At 32.8% G+C, this 22,576-nt stretch overlaps 1 protein-coding gene and 1 long non-coding RNA gene across 2 annotated transcripts; one reads left to right on the top strand and one right to left on the bottom strand.

Annotated features, from left to right (window-relative positions):
• The first annotated feature begins 4,882 nt into the window (after positions 1-4,882).
• Positions 4,883-21,275, top strand: LOC105135830 (uncharacterized). The gene is made up of 24 exons (XM_011040897.1): positions 4,883-5,180; positions 5,257-5,366; positions 5,446-5,611; positions 5,699-5,799; positions 6,610-6,682; positions 6,786-6,921; positions 7,954-8,114; positions 8,677-8,801; positions 8,999-9,098; positions 11,537-11,633; positions 11,954-12,005; positions 12,547-12,648; positions 12,723-12,869; positions 13,008-13,170; positions 13,280-13,510; positions 13,596-13,750; positions 14,725-14,853; positions 14,960-15,077; positions 15,218-15,413; positions 15,605-15,716; positions 15,798-15,952; positions 18,098-19,517; positions 19,820-20,014; positions 20,411-21,275. Exons 1-24 carry the CDS (start codon positions 5,045-5,047, stop codon positions 20,879-20,881), a joined length of 4,851 nt encoding a protein of 1,616 aa, XP_011039199.1. The 5' UTR covers positions 4,883-5,044; the 3' UTR covers positions 20,882-21,275.
• Positions 16,839-18,115, bottom strand: LOC105135829 (uncharacterized). The gene is made up of 2 exons (XR_844256.1): positions 17,897-18,115; positions 16,839-17,096 (listed from the first exon to the last, which is right to left on the bottom strand). It is a non-coding gene; the product is annotated as an uncharacterized LOC105135829 (long non-coding RNA).
• Positions 21,276-22,576: the final 1,301 nt, after the last annotated feature.

Raw genomic sequence — 22,576 nt, 5'->3', positions numbered from 1 at the left:
TTTTTTAATTAGTTTATTTTTTTCAATAGGTTTTTTTTCTTTTTAATTAAGTATTTTTTTAATTCAGTTTGTTAATATTATTTTTTTATTTAGTTATCACATTCTCATAAAACGGATCCTAAGTTTGATGGATTAACTTAGATTGATAAGTTAACCTAATTGATTAAGATTTTTTTTCTTTTTTAATTAGTTTTTTCTTTCATTTTCATCTTTTAATATTGATATAATTGAAAATTAAATTTCGTGATTTGTTTTGTTTACTTTTTATTAAATTTTCGTGATCTCATGGGGGAATTTTACTATACCTCTCCTTGGAAAGCACTATTTATTGGAATAGTGCTTTGCTTTTTCTTTTTTATTTCTTGTTTTATTTCTTTTTAATTATTATTTTTTAATATTTTTTATTTAGTTACACTTTCATGACATGACTTTGCAATTAAACTCACATTCAAGTCTCTTGGGTCTAGTGTTGCAGCTAGAGTTAATGCTCTTAAGCTTGAAGTTACAGTCAGACCCACTTAAACTTGGGTCATGCAAATTTAATATTATTATTTATATTATAATGAATATTACTAATATAATAATTAATAAATTTGAAAAAAAAATATTATTAGTTATAGTTTTTTTAGCTTTTTTCTTTGTTTTTTTCTTTTTAATTAATCTTTTTTGTTTAATTTAGTTCATTAATATTATTTTTTTTCTATTTAGTTATCCCACTCTCATAACATGAATTCCAAGTTTAACGAGTTAACTTGGTTTAGCGAGTTAATCAAGTTGATTCTGGATTTTTTTTTCTTAAGTTGTTTTTTCTTTCAATTTCATATTTTAATATTGATTTAATTAAGAATTAAACTTCATGATTTTTTTTATTTACTTTTCATTATATTATCATGATCTTATAAGGAGATTTTACTATATTCCTTCTCATAAAGCACTATTCATTAGAATAGTACTTTACTTTGTTGTTTTTTTCTCTTTTTTTTTTCATTTTCATTTACTCTTTTTTATTTAATTTTATTATATAATATTAATTTTTTTATTTAATTATTATATTTTTATGACACGGCATGACAACTAGACCCATATTCAAAGCTTTTAAGGGCATAGCAACTAGACCCATATTCAAAGCTTTTAAGTCTAGTGTTATAGGCAGACCCATTAAAACTTGAGTCATGCACATTTAATATTAAAAATATTATTATTTGTATTATAAATATTATTCTTAAGTCTGCTATTATAACTAGATTTAAAACTTTTGAATTTAATTTTATAGATAGAATTTTATATATATATATATATATATATAATTGATACACGGCATAATGGGATCACCTAACTGGTACATGATATAATAATCAGTCAGTTAGGCATTTGATGTTTTTAGAGGAAAGATTTTAGGTCTCGAGCCTTTCGTTTCCGATTCACGAGCAGCCAAGATACTGCATTATATCTTAATTTTTTTTCACCAAGAAATTATCTCTCCATTGCAAAGGTACATACGATGATCAAGAAAATTTGGATATCAAATATGTTCTTAACTCCATTCATAATAACTTACATGTATAAAAAGACAAATAAAAACTTGGATGTGTAATTGGATATTATATATTAAAGACGCTTCAATTAATTATAACACATCTATTTATCTAGAATGAGTTTATAGAAACATATGATAAGTCATTAGATCTTCCTCGTTGCATGTGAGTTAATATAAGTTAATTTAATTAATTAAAATAATATTATTTTATTTTAATAAAAATTAAACAATATTATTTTTATAAAAAAACTAAATTATATTTTGAACAGGTTAATTAAACTATTTAAATTTAATCAGGTTAACTTGCACTTATTTTTTTTTTGAAATTTAGTCACAATTAAATCTTGAGCTATCCCAACCTGCCCCATCGGCCGGTTTTAATAACAAAGTTTGTGTGGATGTTTATTTGTGCATGTATTTTTCTTCTTCTTTTTTTCCTATTTAATTGCACTTGAGTTACGAAGGTTCTCTTTGTTTTTATGGTATAGTCTGCGTTTTGCTCCAATCATGAATTAAAAAGTGTTTAATTAATTAACAAATATCACAATTTTTCATTAATTTTATCAAAGGATTTATCTTAAAATTTTAAATTAAAATATTTATAGTTTATTTTTTAAAATAAACTTAAAATTGTAACTATATAGGTCCCAAAATTCACTAGTCTATTAACTCACAATCTGTTGCGAGTCAAACTAATTTTTTTAAATACAAAAAAAAATATATTAAAAGCATAAAGAATTTTTTACTTATGTTATTCAACTTAACTTAATGGATCAATCTTGAAATCTCACAATCTATTTGCCTAACTCGAGTTTCCAACTAAATTGTGTGGGAGTCAGCACGAATTAAATTAATTGATTTTATGGATTAAAATACAATATTGATAATAGGTAAAAACATGACTTAATTTTTAACAAAACTTAGAGATAATAATTTTTTTCACAAAAACTATTGAGATGATGACAGATTAGATTAATCTTAATCCCTAGGCAATTATTGTCATGAACTTCATTGAGTTTAATAATTTATTTTTTATAAAATATTTTTTTAATTATATGATAAAAATATATGGTCATAAAATTGAGCACTAACTTAAAAATAAAAAAAATATTTAAGATATTAATAACCTTATAGAAAATAAAAAAAAATAAATCATATAGTTTATTTTCTAAATAATTCAATATTAAAGGACACAATTGAGAAAAAAAATTAAAAACAATTAAATGAATCAAAAACCAATAAAAGCATATCCACAAACATGTGAATCAGATTATAGATTCTAGTGGGATTGTATTTTTTTTTCAAAATTATTTTTTATTTAACTATATGATAATAAAAATACATGATTATAAAATTAAACACCAACTCAATATTGAGATATTGAAAAAAATTATTTAAAAAGCAAAAAAGTTAAACTTGCATAATTTGTGAATTATGATAACCAACAAAACCTGTAAACATGTCCATGGACTTTATAAAGTTTAATAGATAATTTTTTTCTAAAACTATTTTTTTTGCAACATGAGAAAAAAAGAAGTCATGTTTAATAAAAAAAAACACCTAACACAAACCCATTTTATTTTCATAATTGTTTTCTCAAATAAAAACAAAATTAGAAAAATTGAGAGATAAAAGTAGATTAAGATATTTAATATCATAATATGAGTTGTTTATTTGGTTATGTTTAATTAATTTTTTTATTAATATCAATTTGAAATAGAAATCAACACACACATAAGATTTATTAAATAAAATAAAAAGAAAAGACATATTATGCATGGCTTCAAATATTAAAAATATTATAAAAAATAAATATTTTTTATTTCTAAAAATAAATTCAATATATAAAAAATATGAATTATACTAATCTCTTTAAAAATTATAAAAATTATATATAATTTAAAAAATCACTATTTAAAAAAGGATAAAGAAGGAAAAAAACGTGGAAAAGTAAAATACAAACATAAAAATTATTTAAAAAAATATACAAATAACTTCAAATTAAAAGAAAAAAACAACTAGATGCTTATAAAGGCCCTGCACGGGCCTTAATTTTTTTTTAAAGATAATTAAGTGTATAATATGTATTTGCTCCAATTCAATTTGAAAAAAAAAAACAACACGTCTAAAATTTCTAAATTATAGCTACTATAGTGGTGGAAAATCATGGTGGTTGATTGTTTTATTCTAAAAACCTATTTTTCATCTAAAATATTTAGAAAATATCATAATAATTTTATTAAACCAACCTTTAACCTCCAAAAGTGCAAAAAACACCTTAAAAACCCAAAATCAACACAAAAACCCGATTTATTTCCGCGTTCATATATGTTTTTTAAGGATTTTTCAAGATAAAAGAACACATAATTCAAACTTTTCTTATCACATGAAACTATTTGAAATAAAATTTACTATTTTGATGGCTGAAATAATAAAAATGATATTTTTCTCCTTCTAGACTAGAATTTGAGAATTTGATAATTCTCTATCTCTTCTCTCCTCCAATAAAAATTAAAAAATAATAAAAATAAAATTTAATATTAAAATTAATTTATTAGAATTAGTGAGACGGTCACCTAATAAAGTTTACTGTGTTCTATAACTTTCTTTTATCCTCTTGTAAACAGAGTTCATTGATTATTATTAATTTTAATTACGTGCTAGATGTAGTTTAATTGTTATCGGTCTAGTTGCAGTGATAGTTATCTTTATATCAAATCAGGATTGCCTCGTAATTCATTCTCTTTCGAGACATAAGCAAATTTAATATTTTTAGTAGCTTTTTTCAGTAAAATAAAACTCAAATCTCAAGTAACTTTCATTATTTTTAATTACAATTATATATATTGATGGAGGATTGCACCATACTATATAGCTCAAGTCCCACCAAACCAAAATAAAAAAATAAAATCTAGAGGGTATGCATTTTTTTATATTTTTAAATTATTTTAATGTATTAAAATTAAAAATAATGTTTTAAAAATAAAAAAAATATTATTTTGATTAACTATTAAGTAAAAAATATTTTAACCCGCAAATACCATCACAATTCCATACATTTTTTAAGTACCTACTTATCATTATGGGTGTACTGTTGTTTTACCATTAATTTTTTTATTTTTTTAATATATTAATATCAAAAATAAAAAAATATTTTGATATATTTTAAATAAAATACACTTTAAAATACTTCCTCGACCACACCATTCCACCGAAACCATTTCAACGTTTTCAATACCGGTAATCCTAGTGGGCTAGACAAAAGCCCACTATAGGCCCAAAAAGAAGCTCATTAAAACTTCTTATAAGCCCAAACTAAAGTCTATAGCCGGCCTATTATTATGGTCTTCTTCTTTCGAGTTTCATCTGCTCTCTCTCCTCTCTCACCATTTACAAAGTTGTAATTCAATATTCAGATCTGAGCAGATATAAGATTTTGAAGTCTAATGATGCTGATACTATTATAATTATACAAACAGTGAAGAGAAACACCAGAAAGCTAAGAGAATGGAGTGGACAACTGTGCAGCATCTGGATCTACGACATGTCGCTCGTGGGTTTCACAAACCATTACAGCCTCATGCAGCTGCTTTTCACCCTACTCAAACTCTCATTGCCGCCGCGATCGGAACTTACATAATCGGTAAGTTGTTAGGTTTTTTTTTCATGCTTTTTTTTAATAATAATAATAATAATTTAGTGTTTTTCTTTTTCCTTAGAATTTGATGCAGTAACAGGAAGCAAATTATCTTCCATTGACATTGGTGCATCTGTTCTTCGCATGGCTTACAGTCCTAATACTAGCCATGCTGTTATTGCTATGGTTGAGGTTGGTCCAAATCGCACGCATTTTCATGTTTAGCATTTTGAGAGCATTTAGTGATGATTTGTGATTTGTTTAATCTTAGGATGGTACGATTCGGTCGTGTGATTTTGATACGGAGCAAAGTTGGGTTTTGCATTCGCCTGAAAAGAAAATGGAACCCTTATCTTTTGATACGGAAGTTCATATGGCTTTGACCCCATTGCAACCTGTTGTTTTTTTCGGCTTCCACCGCAGGATGAGCGTAACTGGTTGGTTCATGTTGTTCGCTCATTGTTTCCTTATTGTTTGTTATAAGTTGGAGCAATTTTGTAATTGTGAAAATGTTTTGTGTTAAGTGGTTGGAACGGTTGATGGAGGAAGAGCACCCACAAAAATAAAGACTGATCTGAAGAAGCCTATTGTAAATCTTGCTTGCCATACGCGCCTTCCTGTCCTGGTAATTTATTTATAGTTTATGCAATAAAATAAAATAAATCCCATTTTATCTGGTAATCCAATGAATCAGTGAAGACGATCTATGAACTTTCATATTATAAGCTTAGGGATCATCCACGGATTGATTCTCACATTCAACATTAGTTATTTGATGACCCCAAGAATAAAGTGATGGAGAAGAGCAGTATACTCTTTTTTTATCAAACATGAAAATAAGCATATATTTCTCAATCCTGCTGATGGTGCTAGCGAGGGAGAATAGTAAATATGATAGAAGTACACAGAGTCATGGTTTGAGCAGAAGTAGTTGACCATATAAGAGCAACTGCTTTGCAGTCCTTTTAGACATGGAGTAGAGACAAATACTGATGGAGCTTAGAGACTTTGAGATGCCAGCTTGTGTTTGAATATGTAGCTATGTATATGTTTCTGTTGATCTATATTGGTGGATGGCGAAGATAACTGTACATGGACTTGCATAATATACAAGTTGTAGTTGGGGACAGTCTACATCTCAAATGTTTCCATTAGAAAAGGGGGAGGGCTGTATTATAAAGTTCACATTTGATTTTTATTAACAATCAGATCATTCACATTTGGATTGTAAAGAAATTAATGGATAAAATCTTCTCAATCAAATCTATATTATCAGATCAAATTGGATTCAGACGTTGCTGAGGTCTGATCCAGTGCAAGTCCTGATTACTGTTTGTGTCTGCCTACTGAATGCTGTGTCTAAGCTTTAAGCTTACTTCATGTTCAGTAGAAGTTCTACCAACTGTTTGGTTTAATTTTGCATTATTTCTTCCAGTATGTTGCTTATGCAGATGGTTTGATTCGAGCTTACAATATTCACTCATATGCTGTTCATTACACATTACAACGTAAGATTATTGATAATACCAGTATTTATTTTAGAGGATTCATTATTTATCCTTCTTCAAACACGTTACACTCACCTTTTCTTTCTTTGGTTCAACATTGCAGTTGATAATACCATTAAGCTAATTGGTGCCGGTGCATTTGCTTTTCATCCAATGTTGGAATGGATTTTTGTTGGTGATAGACGCGGTACCCTTCTGGCATGGGATGTCTCAACAGAGAGACCTAGTATGATTGGAATGTTAGTTGTTCTGCAGTTCTACTGTTTTCTTGTTTGTTTAACAGCTATACCAAAATGCATTCCATCTTTCTATCTATCCTAATTTTTGTTGTTTAGTTTTGCTAATAGAAATTGTTAATGGAGAGACTACCAATTCTCCCTTAACTAATATGTATAGAAATTACTGCTAAGAGAATTTTGGTATCTTCCAGTTGCTGGTTAGTTCATTGATTGGAAGTTAGACTTCACTCATTGAAAATTTCTTAGTATAGTTGTGGTGAATGCACAACACCTGGATCTATTTTGGACTAACTAATAAAAATGCAATCCATTACCTTTCTTTTGTAAACTATAAATTGCAAGTATCAGTTTTTGTTTTTTTTTTTTTTCCTGTCTTGTAATGAAGGGTTGGGAAGGCTAGATCCTCATTGTTCTTGTGATTTTAAAAGATAGGGTTTGAAAATATTACTATATAACTAGAAAAGTTAACATTTATCAAAGTGGAAAATCAAATGCCTGAATGCGGCACCTCTAAATGAACATATGGGTATCCAATAAAATCACTTCAGTGATGAATAGACCTTCCCAGATGTTGCAGGTACACTTGCATCTCTATTTAATCATGATGCTTTCAGCTTTCTTAAGTTTTATACCATAATTCCATCTTCCAAAAGGCAATATCCTCATCATAGTTTGTCAATACTAGAAGCATACATTTATTTTTAAGTAAAAACTAAAAGCCAAAAGTGCATATAATTTAAATTTATAGTCTCATATTGCATATGACCTTAGGCTATTAGTTGGTGCAAAGGAAGAAGTTTTGAATTGGAATTACTAGGGGGTGATGATGGATTTGAGTTTCCAGAGTAGCTACCTGATGCAGAGTGTTAAATGGCCATATCTATTACTGATTCTCTTCCAAACCCTAGTCTGGTTTGGCCATAATTGGAAATAAGCTACTGAATTGTTCAAGAAGCTTTTGATTCTTCCATTTTTCAGCTAATTGTTCTATTTGACTTCATTTCTAATGATCTGCTTTATGTGCAATTGCAGAACACAAGTGGGCTCCCAACCAATCACATCAATTGCTTGGCTTCCAGTGTTGCGGTTACTTGTCACTGTTTCCAAGGATGGGACTTTACAAACATGGAAAACACGAGTGATACTGAATCCCAATAGACCTCCAATGCAAGCAAATTTTTTCGAGCCTGCTGGTTAGTCACTGTCTTCTCGAACAACCATTCTGCTTCAATATCAAAAGAATATACTGATATATCCATGTTGTCTTTTCTATATGGTTTCATAAACTTCTCTTAGTTTTACTTGAAAGTTATTTAATTCTTGCTGGTGGTAGAGGTAAAAGTTAAACATTAAACATATCTCATTCCCATCCCACCATCATACATTTGAGCTAACACCCAAGTTCTGAATTTAGTTTTTGATGCTAGCAAGGAAGGTCACTTCTGCTGCATGTTTTGTTTCTTTGGTATTTGTCGCAATGTGATGGAGTTAGTGGAATGTATTGCTTCTTTAAATATTCTGTACATTTTTTTTAACAAGATAAATTGTTCTTGTGGGCTAGAAATGGATGTCATCTATAAAATTTTCAGGGGATGTTAAGTAATAGAAGAGTTGAAAGGTCATGAAAAGACACCTAAGATCTAGAGATTTCAGATGAATTTTGACAGATGTTTCAATATTTTTAATTTGTTTGTTTTTCTTGTAATGTTAATTGTAGTCACAGACTGATTCTTCTTTATGAATGCTGCTGTACAGGAATTGAATCAATTGACATCCCGCGTATTTTATCTCAACAGGGTGGAGAAGCAATTTACCCTTTACCGAAAATTAAAGCCTTGGAAGTTCACCCCAAACTAAATTTAGCAGCTCTTTTATTTGCAGTTAAGCAAAACCATTTTTGTTGGTCAAATTCAAAATTTAGCAGCTCTTTTATCTGCAGTTAAGCAAAACCATTTTTGTTGGTCAAATTCAAAATTTAGCAGCTCTTTTATCTGCAGTTAAGCAAAACCATTTTTGTTGGTCAAATTCAAATTCTTATAGCAGAAGCTTAAAGTGGATTCGTTTTTCTTTGTGACAGAATATGACTGGTGTTGACAATGTAAAAAGTCGGACTGCTTACACTAGGGATGGAAGGAAACAGCTTTTTGCTGTTCTGCAAAGTGCAAGGGGATCATCAGGTGAATGATTTATTCATTCTGGAATCCTGGATCTGTCTGGAAACTCTTCCATCTTTTTTTGTTTGATAATCGGTTTTTCCAATTTATTTCAACTGATTTTCTTAGCACATTGGGATATTTATTTTTCAAAGTTGCAAAATGATCTTGCTTATACTCATTCAATAGCCTATTCTGATTTTATTTTTATGTGTTTTATGAAAGATGATACATAGGAGTACTGATATGTGGTGGACAGCAATGGATTTAGGTTTTGTTAATTGTTTATTGAAACGGGGTTGAACATTTGTGATTTGACAGTAATTCAACAACTATTAGGTGGGTTGAGTTCTAGGTGCCAGTTGCAGGGTTATCTAGCCGCAAACAATGTAGTTTTAATATATGAATTTCAGAGAACTTTTCTTTTTTTATGGACAAGGATTGCGCTTCAATAAAATTTAGAGATGTAGAAGTATGGAAATTAGTGTGCAATGACCAGGAAAGCTGAAAAATGAAGAGGACAAGAGTTTATTATAGGTGGGAGGGAGATTTACTGAATAAACAAACACATTTTTAATGGAATTTTTTTTTAGGAGGATTGTAAGATTATTGTAGAGATCAGCTGTTTCTTCAGTTATATGGTGGAATAGAATGATTTATCTTCATGATCATTTTCTAGAATGGGATAGTTTTTCTCTTTTACTGTGATGCTTTGGGGGCTTTGTGAGGTGTTTTGTGGGTTGATTTTCATTGGGATGAGATTCTATCTCAAGTTGTTTCATTTCATTTTGCAGGGTGTTATGTGCATATAAAAGTCACTGATTATTAACATTTTGAAAGTTATAGTCAGAGTTATGCCTCTTTTTAGATCCAAATCCTTGTAGGAAGGTTAAGCAAGAAGACTTTGGGGGCTTTGTGAGGTGTTTTGTGGGTTGATTTTCATTGGGATGAGATTCAGTCTTTGTTTCATTTCTTTTTGCAGGGTGTTATGTGTGCGTATAAAAGCCACTGATTATTAACATTTTGATAGTTATAGTCAGAGTTGTGCCTCTTTTTAGATCCTAATCCTTGTAGGAAGGTTAAGTGAGAAGACTTTTGTCTCTTTTGAATTATTTAAAGAGAAATATAAAAGTTGAGTGATTTATACAAGGGGCTAATTTTTATTCGTTCTTCAGTGTCTCTAGCCTGGCAGTAAATCCTTTTCCCCTAACTCATCCATCCGACCTAGTCTCAGGTTCAAACGTGAGGTCTCCATCTATTAATAGGGGCAGGGGTCCCTGGACTAAGCCTAGTGATTTTGAGTCTAGCTACAGTTACTATTTGAAGTACAGTTGTCATTTGAACTGGACAGAATTTTTTAGTGACAGCAATGCACAATCAGAACCCTAGCACTGGAAAAGGTCACAATAATGCAAAATGGTAGAAACATTTTTGTACATCCATATAGATGATATTGCCTTATCACTTCGATGTCCAAATATTGGAGAATGTTGCTTTGTGGGACCTGGATGCTAAATTTTGTGTTTTATCATCTAATATCTAACGCTTGTGGCTTCTTCCTTAACTTCACTGTTTCTTCCACATCAAACAACTGTTCTAATTTTTCTTCTCTCTTTTCACTTATTCCCAAATTATAATAATTTGTCTTGAAGGCTGTTGACATTCATGGTGTGGATGCCTCCAGGACTATGAAAAAGCTTTTACCCGCTTTGATGTGCTAGAAGTTGCTAATTTTGTGCTGACACAGAACATGCATTCCTGGTTTAACAGGAACAGCCTAAGAGCTACAGCGGGCGCTCACCCCTTGATGCCTTGAATTAATTCAACAAGTATCCATTGTCTTATTTTGGAGGCTTCCTGTTTGTTCCAAAATGACAATTTTTAAAATATTTTTGGGTCTCTTTGTGGGAACTTCTTATCTAACTACATAGGGTTTCTGCAACTTCGACAACTGTTAAATCTTTGCTTGTAGTTCAGTGTTGTTTGTTGCTTCATTCCATTGTTTTAAGAATTAAGTTGCCTGCCAAATAGTCATATGCATCTCTTGGAACAATAAATGGAATTTTGCTGTTTACAACAACAGCAACATGGAATTGCTTGTATTGGCAGGGCAGTCATTATCACCCATGGTGCGAAACATGGTGCAAATGTACGGTTAAAATATTGATTTATATTTACTACAGGCACCACAGGTTCTTAAATATATATAGTGATTCCTAAATCTTTAAAGTAATAACCCTATCAAGAATCTTCCCTGGTTGTTGTTTAATGGAAACAACAACAGTGAATGAAATTTTATTTCTTTCATTATGATAGTTATGTTCTTTTGCAATAACTTCTGTTTTTAAGAGTGGATGATTAATTTTTTGATACCATCTTTCCACCATCATATTATCATGTTGTGGATATAGTAGATTTGTGATTATTATCTTGATATGACTAATGGTAGAGGTGACTTGCAGCTTCTGTTTTGAAAGAAAAGCTCTCATCCTTGGGCTCATCAGGAATTCTGGCAGACCATCAACTTCAAGCACAACTGCAAGAGCATCACCTCAAGGGGTAAGTGTGAACAATTACCTAGTTATTGGTACTGACCAACAGAAGGGAGACTGGTCATGTAGATTTCTAGAATAGTTGGCTCCACCCCTAGGTGGGTTAGTGAAAATGGTTTTAAAGTTGGCACATTGATGGTGATTGTTTGGAATTCTCACAATTCATTTTGAGCTAGCATTTGTTCATCATTGCTTCCTTTTATTTCTGTGCTATGCTATGAATGCTTAGCATGCTATCTTCTCTACTATGTAAAATAATAATAAAAACGCTTATTATTCTTTTTATTTGTTGTATGATTAATGACAAATTATTATCCTTTGTGGCAGCCAAAGTCAGCTGACAATTTCAGACATTGCAAGGAAGGCATTCCTTTACAGTGTATGTTGCTTACCTACCACATTAATGCTATTATCCAGTCAAATTCTGTTTTTCCCTTCTTTTATAAATGTTGAATAACTGGACCATCGTCAGTTCTTCATTTAGAAAAGAAAGGTCACTGCTCCCAGAACCTGGCCTTTACAGGACTTACATTCTACCTAATTATCTCCCTTCCTCTTCGCTGTGTTATGCCTATCATTACAAAATGATTGAATAAATAATTTGTAGTAGGGATTATGTAATTATCATTGGGCCTAGCTGTGATGGGATGTTAAAAGTTTTAACTAAAATTGCATGACTGTGACTTGTGTTTTTATGTGTCAGATCTCCTTCAGGTCATATTTGAGTCCATAACCATTGTCCTATTGGTTTATAACACTTCAAGTGAATCAGAATTTATATGCTCTAAATTACTTTTTTTATTCTATGCTATCCATCTGCATATCTTTATTGCATAGGCCAGAAATGTCTCTACAAATATCCTTTTTTGGGTTATAAACTGTATTTCCAATCTGCTCTAATGCTGACTCATGAATCACAGCATTTCATGGAAGGCCATGCCAAAAGTGCTCCCATATCTCGGCTGCCTCTCATCACTATTTTGGATACCAAACATCATCTGAGGGACATTCCTGTTTGCCAGGTGACTGAATTAATTATTTATTTTTATTTGCGTTTGCCTGATCTTGCATCTGACTATGTTGGCTTCATTGACAGCCTATTCATTTGGAGCTAAATTTTTTTAACAAAGAGAACAGAGTACTTCATTATCCTGTCAGGGCGTTTTACCTTGATGGCTTGAACCTCATGGCATATAATTTCTGCTCTGGTGTGGATAATATATACAAGAAACTCTACACATCGGTAATGTTAAAACTAAGTGCTATTATTTTTTGGTAGTGATATTGGGAGGCAATGTATTGCAACTTGAATTTCAATTATCAGATCCTTTTTGCAAGCTAATTTCATAATTTGAGCTGCTAAATCAAGTTTTTCTTTCAGATTCCTGGAAACGTGGAATACCAAGCGAAGCACATGGTGTACAGTATAAAACAACATTTATTTCTTGTTGTTTATGAATTCAGTGGCTCTGCAAATGAAGTAGTACTATATTGGGAAAGTACTAATCCTCAGCCAGCCAACAACAAAGGAAGCACAATCAAAGGTATGCATCTGTCAAATGTGTTTGTGGCTGATATTGCCCACTGTTTTTGTGCACGTGAAGGTATAACAATCTGCCAATGACTAACTTCACTGCATATCGACTTTTCTAGGTCGAGATGCAGCATTTATTGGTCCAAGTGAAAGTCAATTTGCAATTCTTGATGAAGACAAGACTGGAGTGGCTCTGTATATTCTGCCAGGAGGAGCTTCAAAAGAAGCTGGTGAAAAAAACTTATTACTGGAAGAAAACCATTTTGCTGAAACAAATGGTGCCTCTCTTCGGGGTCCTATGCAGTTCCTGTTTGAAAGCGAAGTTGATCGTATTTTTACCACGCCACTAGGTGTTTGAGGAAATGAGATCATTCTTATTTGATATCATGTTCATTAATGGAATATGATATTTACAGAAATCACACTTTGTTGCAGAGTCAACTTTGATGTTTGCTTCTAACGGGAGCCATATTGGCTTTGCAAAGATGGTGCAAGGATACCGGCTCTCAACTTCAGATGGTAATTATATATCAACAAAAACTGAAGGGAAAAAGTCAATCAAGTTGAAAGTGAATGAGATTGTCCTCCAGGTAAATAAGTTAATTTTCCAAGCAATACATATATTTGATGTTCAAAAACAAAATGGCAAAGAATAAAAACAGACCATGCTATAGAATTGAGTCTTAATTGAGAAGCAATTTCGTGTTCCTATACCCTAACAAGTAAACCTCTTTACCACTCCTTTTTATCGTGATTGCTGAACTGTGCCCCACATGGAGTGCTTTCTGAAGCAAAATGTCAAACAGTAGCAGTGCTTCTGTGAAAGCTGGATCGTAGCTGTTTATAGTTAAAAGATCCTTTGTCTACATTTCTAAAAACCTTTAGAATTGTATTGTCCTAAAACACATTATTTTGACATGGTGTCCTGACTTAACTTTGTGCATATGGGCCTATGGTTGATACATGTTTCTGTAGTAGATTAGTTCAGGTTTCAGTCCATAACTATTTGTAGGATTTATAATAGGATAACCAGTTTTAATTCTAGTTACTGCCTATGGTTGGCTAAATACATGCTTGGTCATTACAGTGGCTCAGGCATACTGCATTTGATTGAGTGCTTCGTTTGATGGAATATAAGACAATAATTTACATACTGACTCATGCTTTTTGAACTTTGTGCTGTATTTAATGAATGTAATGAATATTCTTGTAGTCTCTCATGCAGTTTCTCTTTTCTACAAGCATCAATTAAAGGGAAACCAAGAATAAAATACCATTGCCGTTGTGAACAAACTACCACCTTCATGTTCTATCACGCATAGGCCAAAGTAATAAAGAGAGTAGTGTGCCATCACCTTCATTGCTAATACATGTTCCGTCTGTCAATTGATAAATACGTATATATAGTTGCATCAAGAAAATAGACTTTCAACTCACTGTATAATTAAACCTGAGTCAAAATTTTTAATCACTGACCATTGAGATGTAATATGTTATTCGGTTTGATGTTTTAAATTTTGAATTTATTTTCTGAAAAACATGGCACTGTCAATTTCTGCTACAGGTGCATTGGCAAGAAACTCTTCGAGGCTATGTTGCAGGGATATTAACCACACACAGGGTGCTTATGGTTTCAGCGGATCTTGATATACTGGCAAGCAGTTCTGCAAAATTTGATAAAGGACTTCCTTCAATATCCTAACAGAAAATTTCTTGGATGAAACTTGTCCCTTTTAATGATGATTTCAATGATTTTATTGAATTATACATATTTCTTGGAACACTTAACTTATTTGCACTTTAGATCCCTTTTGTGGCTTGGACCTGCGCTTCTTTTTTCTACTGCCACTGCAATTAGTGTGCTTGGTTGGGATGGAATTGTGAGGACAATTCTTTCTGTTAGCATGCCTTATGCAGGTACATATCTTATTATATTTTGAATGGTTAGTCTTTTTACTTCATAGTTTGGTGTTCTCAGAAGTTGTTTATGGCATTAATTACAACTCTAGCATGCACTATCATCTTCCTGGTGATTGATATTAACTCTCTCTCTGCAGTTTTGGTTGGTGCTCTGAACGATAGATTGCTGCTTGCTAACCCAACAGATGTTAATCCCAGACAAAAGAAAGGGGTTGAGATTAAGAGCTGTCTTGTTGGACTCCTTGAACCTCTTCTTATAGGATTTGCCACAATGCAACACACTTTTGAGCAGAAGCTTGACCTGTCAGAAATACTGTACCAAATAACATCAAGGTCTTCCTCTCTTTTGCGCAAGCTATCTTGTGTCCACTGGAATTTCACTGCATTATGAAACAAAATCTTGTTCCCGACGCTATGTTAATTAAGGACCTTTTGCACTTTCCATACACTTTACTGCAATATCAGTTTGTTGCTGCACATGAATGCTAGGCATCTGACTTCTCTAATGTGTTATCCAAGTGAAGGTTTGACAGCTTGCGTATTACACCACGATCTCTTGATATTCTTGCTAGAGGTCCTCCTGTTTGTGGAGATCTTGCAGTTGCATTATCCCAAGCTGGTCCACAGTTCACTCAGGTGAGTGAAATCTGATGCAGTACTCCCCAGTTTTTTGTTTTTCATCTGAATAGTTTCTGAACTTGTTGGTTGGCCACACAGGTTTTGCGGGGTGTTTATGCTATCGAAGCTCTCCGTTTTTCTACTGCTTTAGATGTTTTGAAGGATGAGTTCTTGCGTTCTAGAGATTATCCAAAGTGTCCTCCAACATCACACTTATTCCACCGATTTCGACAGTTGGGATATGCCTGCATCAAGTAAGCAAATGAAAAATATCTTTGCCCATGCATGTTTATACACCTCTTGCATTTATCTTTTATCCGTACAATGATTGGTACTTGCTGTGTGATTGTTATGTATGTTTGTAAGGTGAGACCGTCTAGGTGTAATGTCATTTATCAAGTCATGTTTCGGTGGACAACCTATGAGAGGCTGTAGCTCATTTATAGACCTAATTGTGCCAATCACCACACATTCTTGCAGTTGATTTTCTCTAAACTCCTGAAACATTCTTATCATTCATCCTTTCTCCCTTTTGCAACTTTCTGCAATTTCCTATCTCGCTCCAATAACTTTTTTGGCATTCTCTGCATGTGTCAACAAGATTTTTGGTGTTTACCTTATTTTCTCCTCTTTTTCTTAAATTAATTTTACAAAATTCAAGTCTTAAGGTCATCTAGAGAAAATACATTCATGTGAGGATATTTAGAAATATATTAATTTGCAATTTTTGGATAGAGGTCAATACTCTTATATTTTATTTTTTGTTTGTTCTTTTATCATTTGAACCTTTTTTTGGTAAATCCATCTCAGTTCTTTGGGTTATTATTTTCTTCTTGGTAACTTAAGCAACTTTTATATTGCCTGCACTCTAGTTTCTGTAACTTAATATAACATTTCAAGGATCTCCTCCAAACTGTTTTATGGAACACTTTTAGCCACTCAATATGCCATCCTACAAAACATGGATGCTGGCATGCTTTTAGTCTCTCCACTCATCGTAAAATAGTCTTTGATGACAGGTTTGAGTTTTGAGTCATCTACTAGGTACATTCATGTGAGGAATTGTATTTCTTGGTCATTGTTTTGAGCGAAGAACAATATTTTAAAGATTCCTTCACATTTTTCTAACTGTATCATCAGTCTATCACTGCATCTCCCCAAAACTTTCATGATAAAACAGCTGGTTTTTGTTCTCATATTCTTTTTCTTCCCCACATTAGCATAACAGAGAATTGGAATAATTAGTGTTGCACGCGATGTACAATGAATTTAAACTTAAATTGCTGGAAAAAATCTGTAGCCAATATTATTCTCTCTTCTGAATATTCATGGTATTCGTTTTGCAGATTGAAATATGGGTTACCTAAAACATTAGATCCATGAGTATTGTTCCTTTGTCTTTTAGGGTGGCTGCGGGTGAGGTTCACTCGCAGCCACAGATATTGTCGTTTGGTTAAGCAAAAAACGCAAGTTTATGTTGGTAGGACCCACAAGAAATTATGGCTGTGCTGCATGTTTTCTAGAAGCATGATTTTGCTGCTTCTTGCGCGGAGGAATTGGTGAATAGTGGAGACAGTCTCCACTGTTCCAGCTGGACCGGATTCGGTTCAAAGCTAAAAACGCGTTGAACTAGGACCGACCCAGTAAAATAAAAAAATTATTGTTTATTTTTAATTGTGTTTTATTCAAAAAACTAATGTTAAACATTATTCAATGACACTACATAAATTAGACGGAGATCGCTTGATGACGTAGCATTTGCAAAATTTGATCGCAATCTCAATTTTATTCATGGTTATATTTTACTTGATGTTGTTGCGCTCTTAAAAAATCAAGAAACCTGTAGTCCTTGTTAGATGTATTTAATACGTGATGAAATTGTAGATATTTTAATGGAACAATAAAAAATATTTTATATAAAGTATTATTTATTTCATGATGTAATAATAATAGTCAAATCAACAATATTTAAATTCAAAACAATCAATATTAATATATATTTTTTAAAATTATTTTATAACCTCAATTTCGAAAGTATTCTTAACCAAACACATTAAACTACTTTTTATTCAAATTCAATTTTAATCATAATTTTAATCAAACATATATTTTTCCACTCCTAACTTCAACTAAAAGTACTTTTTTATAGAATAATTTTTTTTCAAACCACAACCACAATAGCTACTGCATTACCAAACACTCTTTGTTTGTGAAATACAAGTTTAGTTTTTAGAAATAGGTGGTTTTATATTGCATCGTACAACTAAGATTCTCATTTTCTTGAAGTGCAGATTTGTTGTGATTTAAAATGCGATGATGGTTACCTGTTGTGGTTGTATAGTTCTTGTTAAATAGCCTACTTTTTCTCTTGTAAACTACTGATAAATTTCAAATTGCAGGTATGGCCAGTTCGATAGTGCAAAAGAAACTTTTGAAGTCATTGCAGATTACGAAGCCATGCTTGATTTGTTTATATGCCACCTTAACCCCAGTGCCATGCGGCGCCTTGCTCAGAAACTGGAAGAAGAAGGTTTGGATTCACAATTGAGGAGGTACTGTGAGAGGATATTAAGAGTTCGCTCTACTGGGTGGACACAGGGCATTTTTGCTAACTTTGCTGCTGAGAGCATGGTTCCCAAAGGTCCTGAATGGGGTGGTGGGAACTGGGAAATTAAAACTCCTACTAATTTGAAGAGTATACCTCAGTGGGAGCTGGCTGGAGAAGTGATGCCATACATGAAGACTGATGATGGTACCATCCCAGCCATCATTACAGATCATATTGGTGTTTACCTGGGTTCAATTAAGGGAAGAGGGAATGTTGTTGAAGTAAGGGAAGACAGTTTGGTCAAAGCATTTATCCCTGCTGGTGACAATAAGCCAAATGGGCTTCCAAATGCTTTAGCCAAATCCAAATCCAATAAGTCAAATGGGCTGCCTGATGGTCATATGAAGCTTGATTCTTTGTTGGGTCTGGAAACTCTCACCAAGCAAAACACAGGTACATCTGCTGCTGATGAACAGGCAAAAGCAGAAGAGGAATTCAAGAAAACTATGTATGGAACTGCTAACGATGGTAGCAGCAGTGATGAGGAAGGAGTGTCAAAAACAAAGAAGCTGCAAATTAGAATTCGAGATAAGCCAGTTTCATCTACTACAGTGGATGTCAATAAGATCAAAGAAGCCACAAGACAGTTTAAACTTGGTGATGGTTTAGGCCCACCCATGAGGACAAAGTCATTAACTGGTTCCCAGGACCTTGGTCAAATTTTATCCCAACCTCCTGCAACCACTGCCCCAGTTTCTGCCTCTGCTGATATGTTTTTTACTGATTCATTAATGCAACCTGCTCCAGTATCACAACCAGGTCCTATGGTTATGGGTGGAGGAGTTACAGCTGGACCCATCCCAGAGGACTTCTTCCAGAACACAATACCTTCCCTGCAAGTTGCAGCATCTCTGCCACCTCCAGGAACTTACCTTGCAAAATTGGATCAAGTTTCTCAAGGGGTTGGAAGCAACAATGCAGGTGGTGTTCCCAACCCTGGTGCTGCTTCTGTGAGTGATATTGGTCTTCCTGATGGTGGTATTCCACCACAAGCAACTCAACTAGCTGCCCCACTTGCGTCCATTGGACTTGCGGATGGTGGTGTCCCACCTCAAGCTTCCATTCAGGCTGGTATTCCACCTCAGCCACAAGTTCAAGCGCCTCAGGTTCCCCTTTCCACGCAGCCTCTTGATCTTAGTGTTCTTGGAGTTACAGATTCAGGGAAAACTCCTGCCCCTGCATCTCTGCCATCATCTGTGAGACCTGGACAGGTGAATCTGCCTTTCTATGGCTTCAGTTTCCTATATTTGTTTTTTTTTTTCTTTTTCTGCCAGGGTCTGCTATTGCTTCTCTTAGAATATGATAGCAACCAAGTATTTCACCCAACTATGGGTAGGGTATATAAGAGAGTGGTGGCACTTAAGAGGTTATTGATTTGCAGGCATTTGAATGTACTCCCCTATTCTGTACAACTTGCTGCTATGTGTATTGGCTATGCTCAGTTGACATGTTTGTAGTCTAGCTTGCCTTATCCTGCTCTCTTTCTTTATCCTTGTGGCTTGGCTTATTATAGGTTCCCCGAGGAGCAGCTGCACCAGTATGTTTCAAGACTGGACTGGCACACCTTGAACAGAATCAACTTCCTGATGCCTTGTCATGTTTTGATGAAGCTTTCCTGGCACTAGCTAAGGATAACTCTCGTGGTGCTGATATTAAAGCTCAAGCAACCATCTGTGCTCAGTACAAGATAGCAGTTACTCTTCTCAAGGTACTTAGATATCATTTAAAAGTTGGACCCAAAAAACTAAGTTTGTTAGTCAAAAATATGAATTGTTATAGGCCTTGACTGGCCTAACCAGCTGACAAGTCCAAGCTTAAGTAACGCTAGATGGGTTTAAATTGAAACAAATGAACAGGAATATAATCATGGCATTTCCTTGAGCCTGTTAAAATAAGATCTGTGATTGCTGTACCTTTATTAATGATCATTAAAAGAAATTGAACTTCAGTTCTACTTAACACTATTTTTTTCTCTCATGGATACCTTTTGTCAAGTTATGCTCCAGCAATGCATGTATAAAATTATTTTCCATCAATTAGTATTCGCATTTGGGGTCCCTTTCCCAATGCCAGAAAAAATAATGCTTTAGTATCATCTGGGCAGGAAATAGCACGGCTGCAGAAAGTGCAAGGGCCAAGTGCACTCAGTGCAAAAGATGAGATGGCAAGATTGTCACGGCATCTGGGTTCTTTGCCTCTTCTGGCAAAGCACCGAATAAATTGCATCCGAACTGCCATTAAGCGAAACATGGAAGTTCAGAACTTTGCTTATGGCAAGCAGATGCTTGAGCTCCTCATTTCCAAAGCTCCACCAAGTAAGCAGGATGAGTTGAGAAGCCTGATTGACATGTGTGTTCAGAGGGGTTCATCCAACAAGTCTATCGATCCTTTGGAAGATCCTTCCCATTTCTGTGCTGCCACACTCAGCCGTCTTTCAACAATTGGATATGATGTTTGCGATCTCTGTGGAGCCAAATTTTCAGCTCTCTCTGCTCCTGGATGCATCATCTGTGGAATGGGAAGTATTAAGAGATCAGATGCCCTCGCAGGGCCTGTTCCTTCACCATTTGGCTGATGTTTAAATGAGGAGATTTTGGCTCGCTCAGGAAATCCGGCCTTAAAAATTATCGGGCCCTTCACCAACAAAATTGTAATGGAAATGTTCTTGGAAGAACCTCCGCACTACATCCTCGGGAGGGAACTAGCAGCGCAAGTGACCGCATGTAAGTGTGATTGATCTGTTTGTATTTGAGTTTAAACTCTTCCTTTACGTGTTCAATTTTTTGTACAATCATCATCCCGTTTTTCACTGTGATGTTATAGCCAGTTTCTGTCATGGAACATATTCTATGTAAGTAGTTTTGTAGAATATGATATGGTTCCATGTGGTTTGTAATATATAGGTATTGAGCACAAGATTGAAAATGTTGATGAGTTTCTTTGCTGAAATGTGAGTCTTTTACGGGTCATTAAGGGAGTGTTTTGGGTTGCAGCATGTTCTTAAAAATTTTGATTTTTTTTAAAATATTTTGTTAATATTAAAAATAATTTTTTAAAAATTTTATTTTATTTTAATTTTTTTTTTAAAAAAGTACTTTGAATCGTTGAAGCTATTATAATTCCATACAGGTATTAAATGTACATCATCTCAGAGACCATGGCAACCAATGACTAAAATGTTCTTCCTGCCTCAGCTTCCTTGGTGCTGTTTGGAATAACTGTCTCTAAAAAAACTAATTAATTTTTATTAAAATTATTATTTTTTAATGTTTTCTAGTTATAAAAAAATGATTTGTAAAAAAAACAAAATATTTTATTTAAATATATTTTTAAATAAAAATCACTTCTTACTTTGTGTATTTGGATCATCCGCAACTTTAATTAAATCTTATAGTTCCAGGATCCATGTGTTAATTTTATCGAGTTATGGTTTCTTAACAGAGGGATAGGAACACTTGTAACTCTGTCCGAATTTGTTTGTTCTCTTTGATTTTTCATAAATATGAAGAAATACAATAAATATGATCATGAGGTATATCCAAAATATGATACATCATTCGAAGTTGTATTTTTTCGTTTGTTCGTTTGGACTTTATTATGAAGACTATAAAGAAATACAATAAATATTGTTTCAATATGAGATATAATGGGAAAACTAAATACTTCATAATATGAATATGACTAGATAAATATTTCAAGACAGCCAAAAATAAAAGTATTGATGGAACATGGATAAACAATTTGTGGCGAGGGGATGATATTTAATGGTGAGTATTAAAAACATAAGAATAAGAATTATAATGACACAGTTGATAAATATGTTTGAATATATATATATATATATATATATATATATATATATCTTGAATAATTTGTTTATACTTATATACCCTAATATATATATATATCTTGAATAATTTGTTTATACTTATATACCCTAATAAAAAATACACCAATAAAATTATAATCTTATAGATCTAGCCTCGATTCAATTCTATATTTATTTGATAATATTCATACATTATATTCAAGCATTCAATTCCCTGCCATATTAGTGAACCCGGTTTGTTGATGACTAATGCTACCGGCCCTAAAATGCTTTACCACTTGCACAAAATGAAACATTCCTTTTTCTTAAACATTAATTTTTTTCTTATAAGTTGTATTAGAACTTTCTTTCTTTCTTTCTTTTTTTTTAATTATTTGACATGAGCAATACATATAAAACATGTAGAGTAGAAATTAAGAAGAACAAAATACTAAATTCACG

The sequence above is a fragment of the Populus euphratica genome, unplaced genomic scaffold (assembly GCF_000495115.2).
Source record: "Populus euphratica unplaced genomic scaffold, PopEup_1.0 scaffold234.1, whole genome shotgun sequence".
Classification (NCBI taxonomy): domain Eukaryota; kingdom Viridiplantae; phylum Streptophyta; class Magnoliopsida; order Malpighiales; family Salicaceae; genus Populus; species Populus euphratica.
Note: the sequence above shows the minus strand (reverse complement) of the source record. Positions and strands in the feature narration are given on the sequence as shown.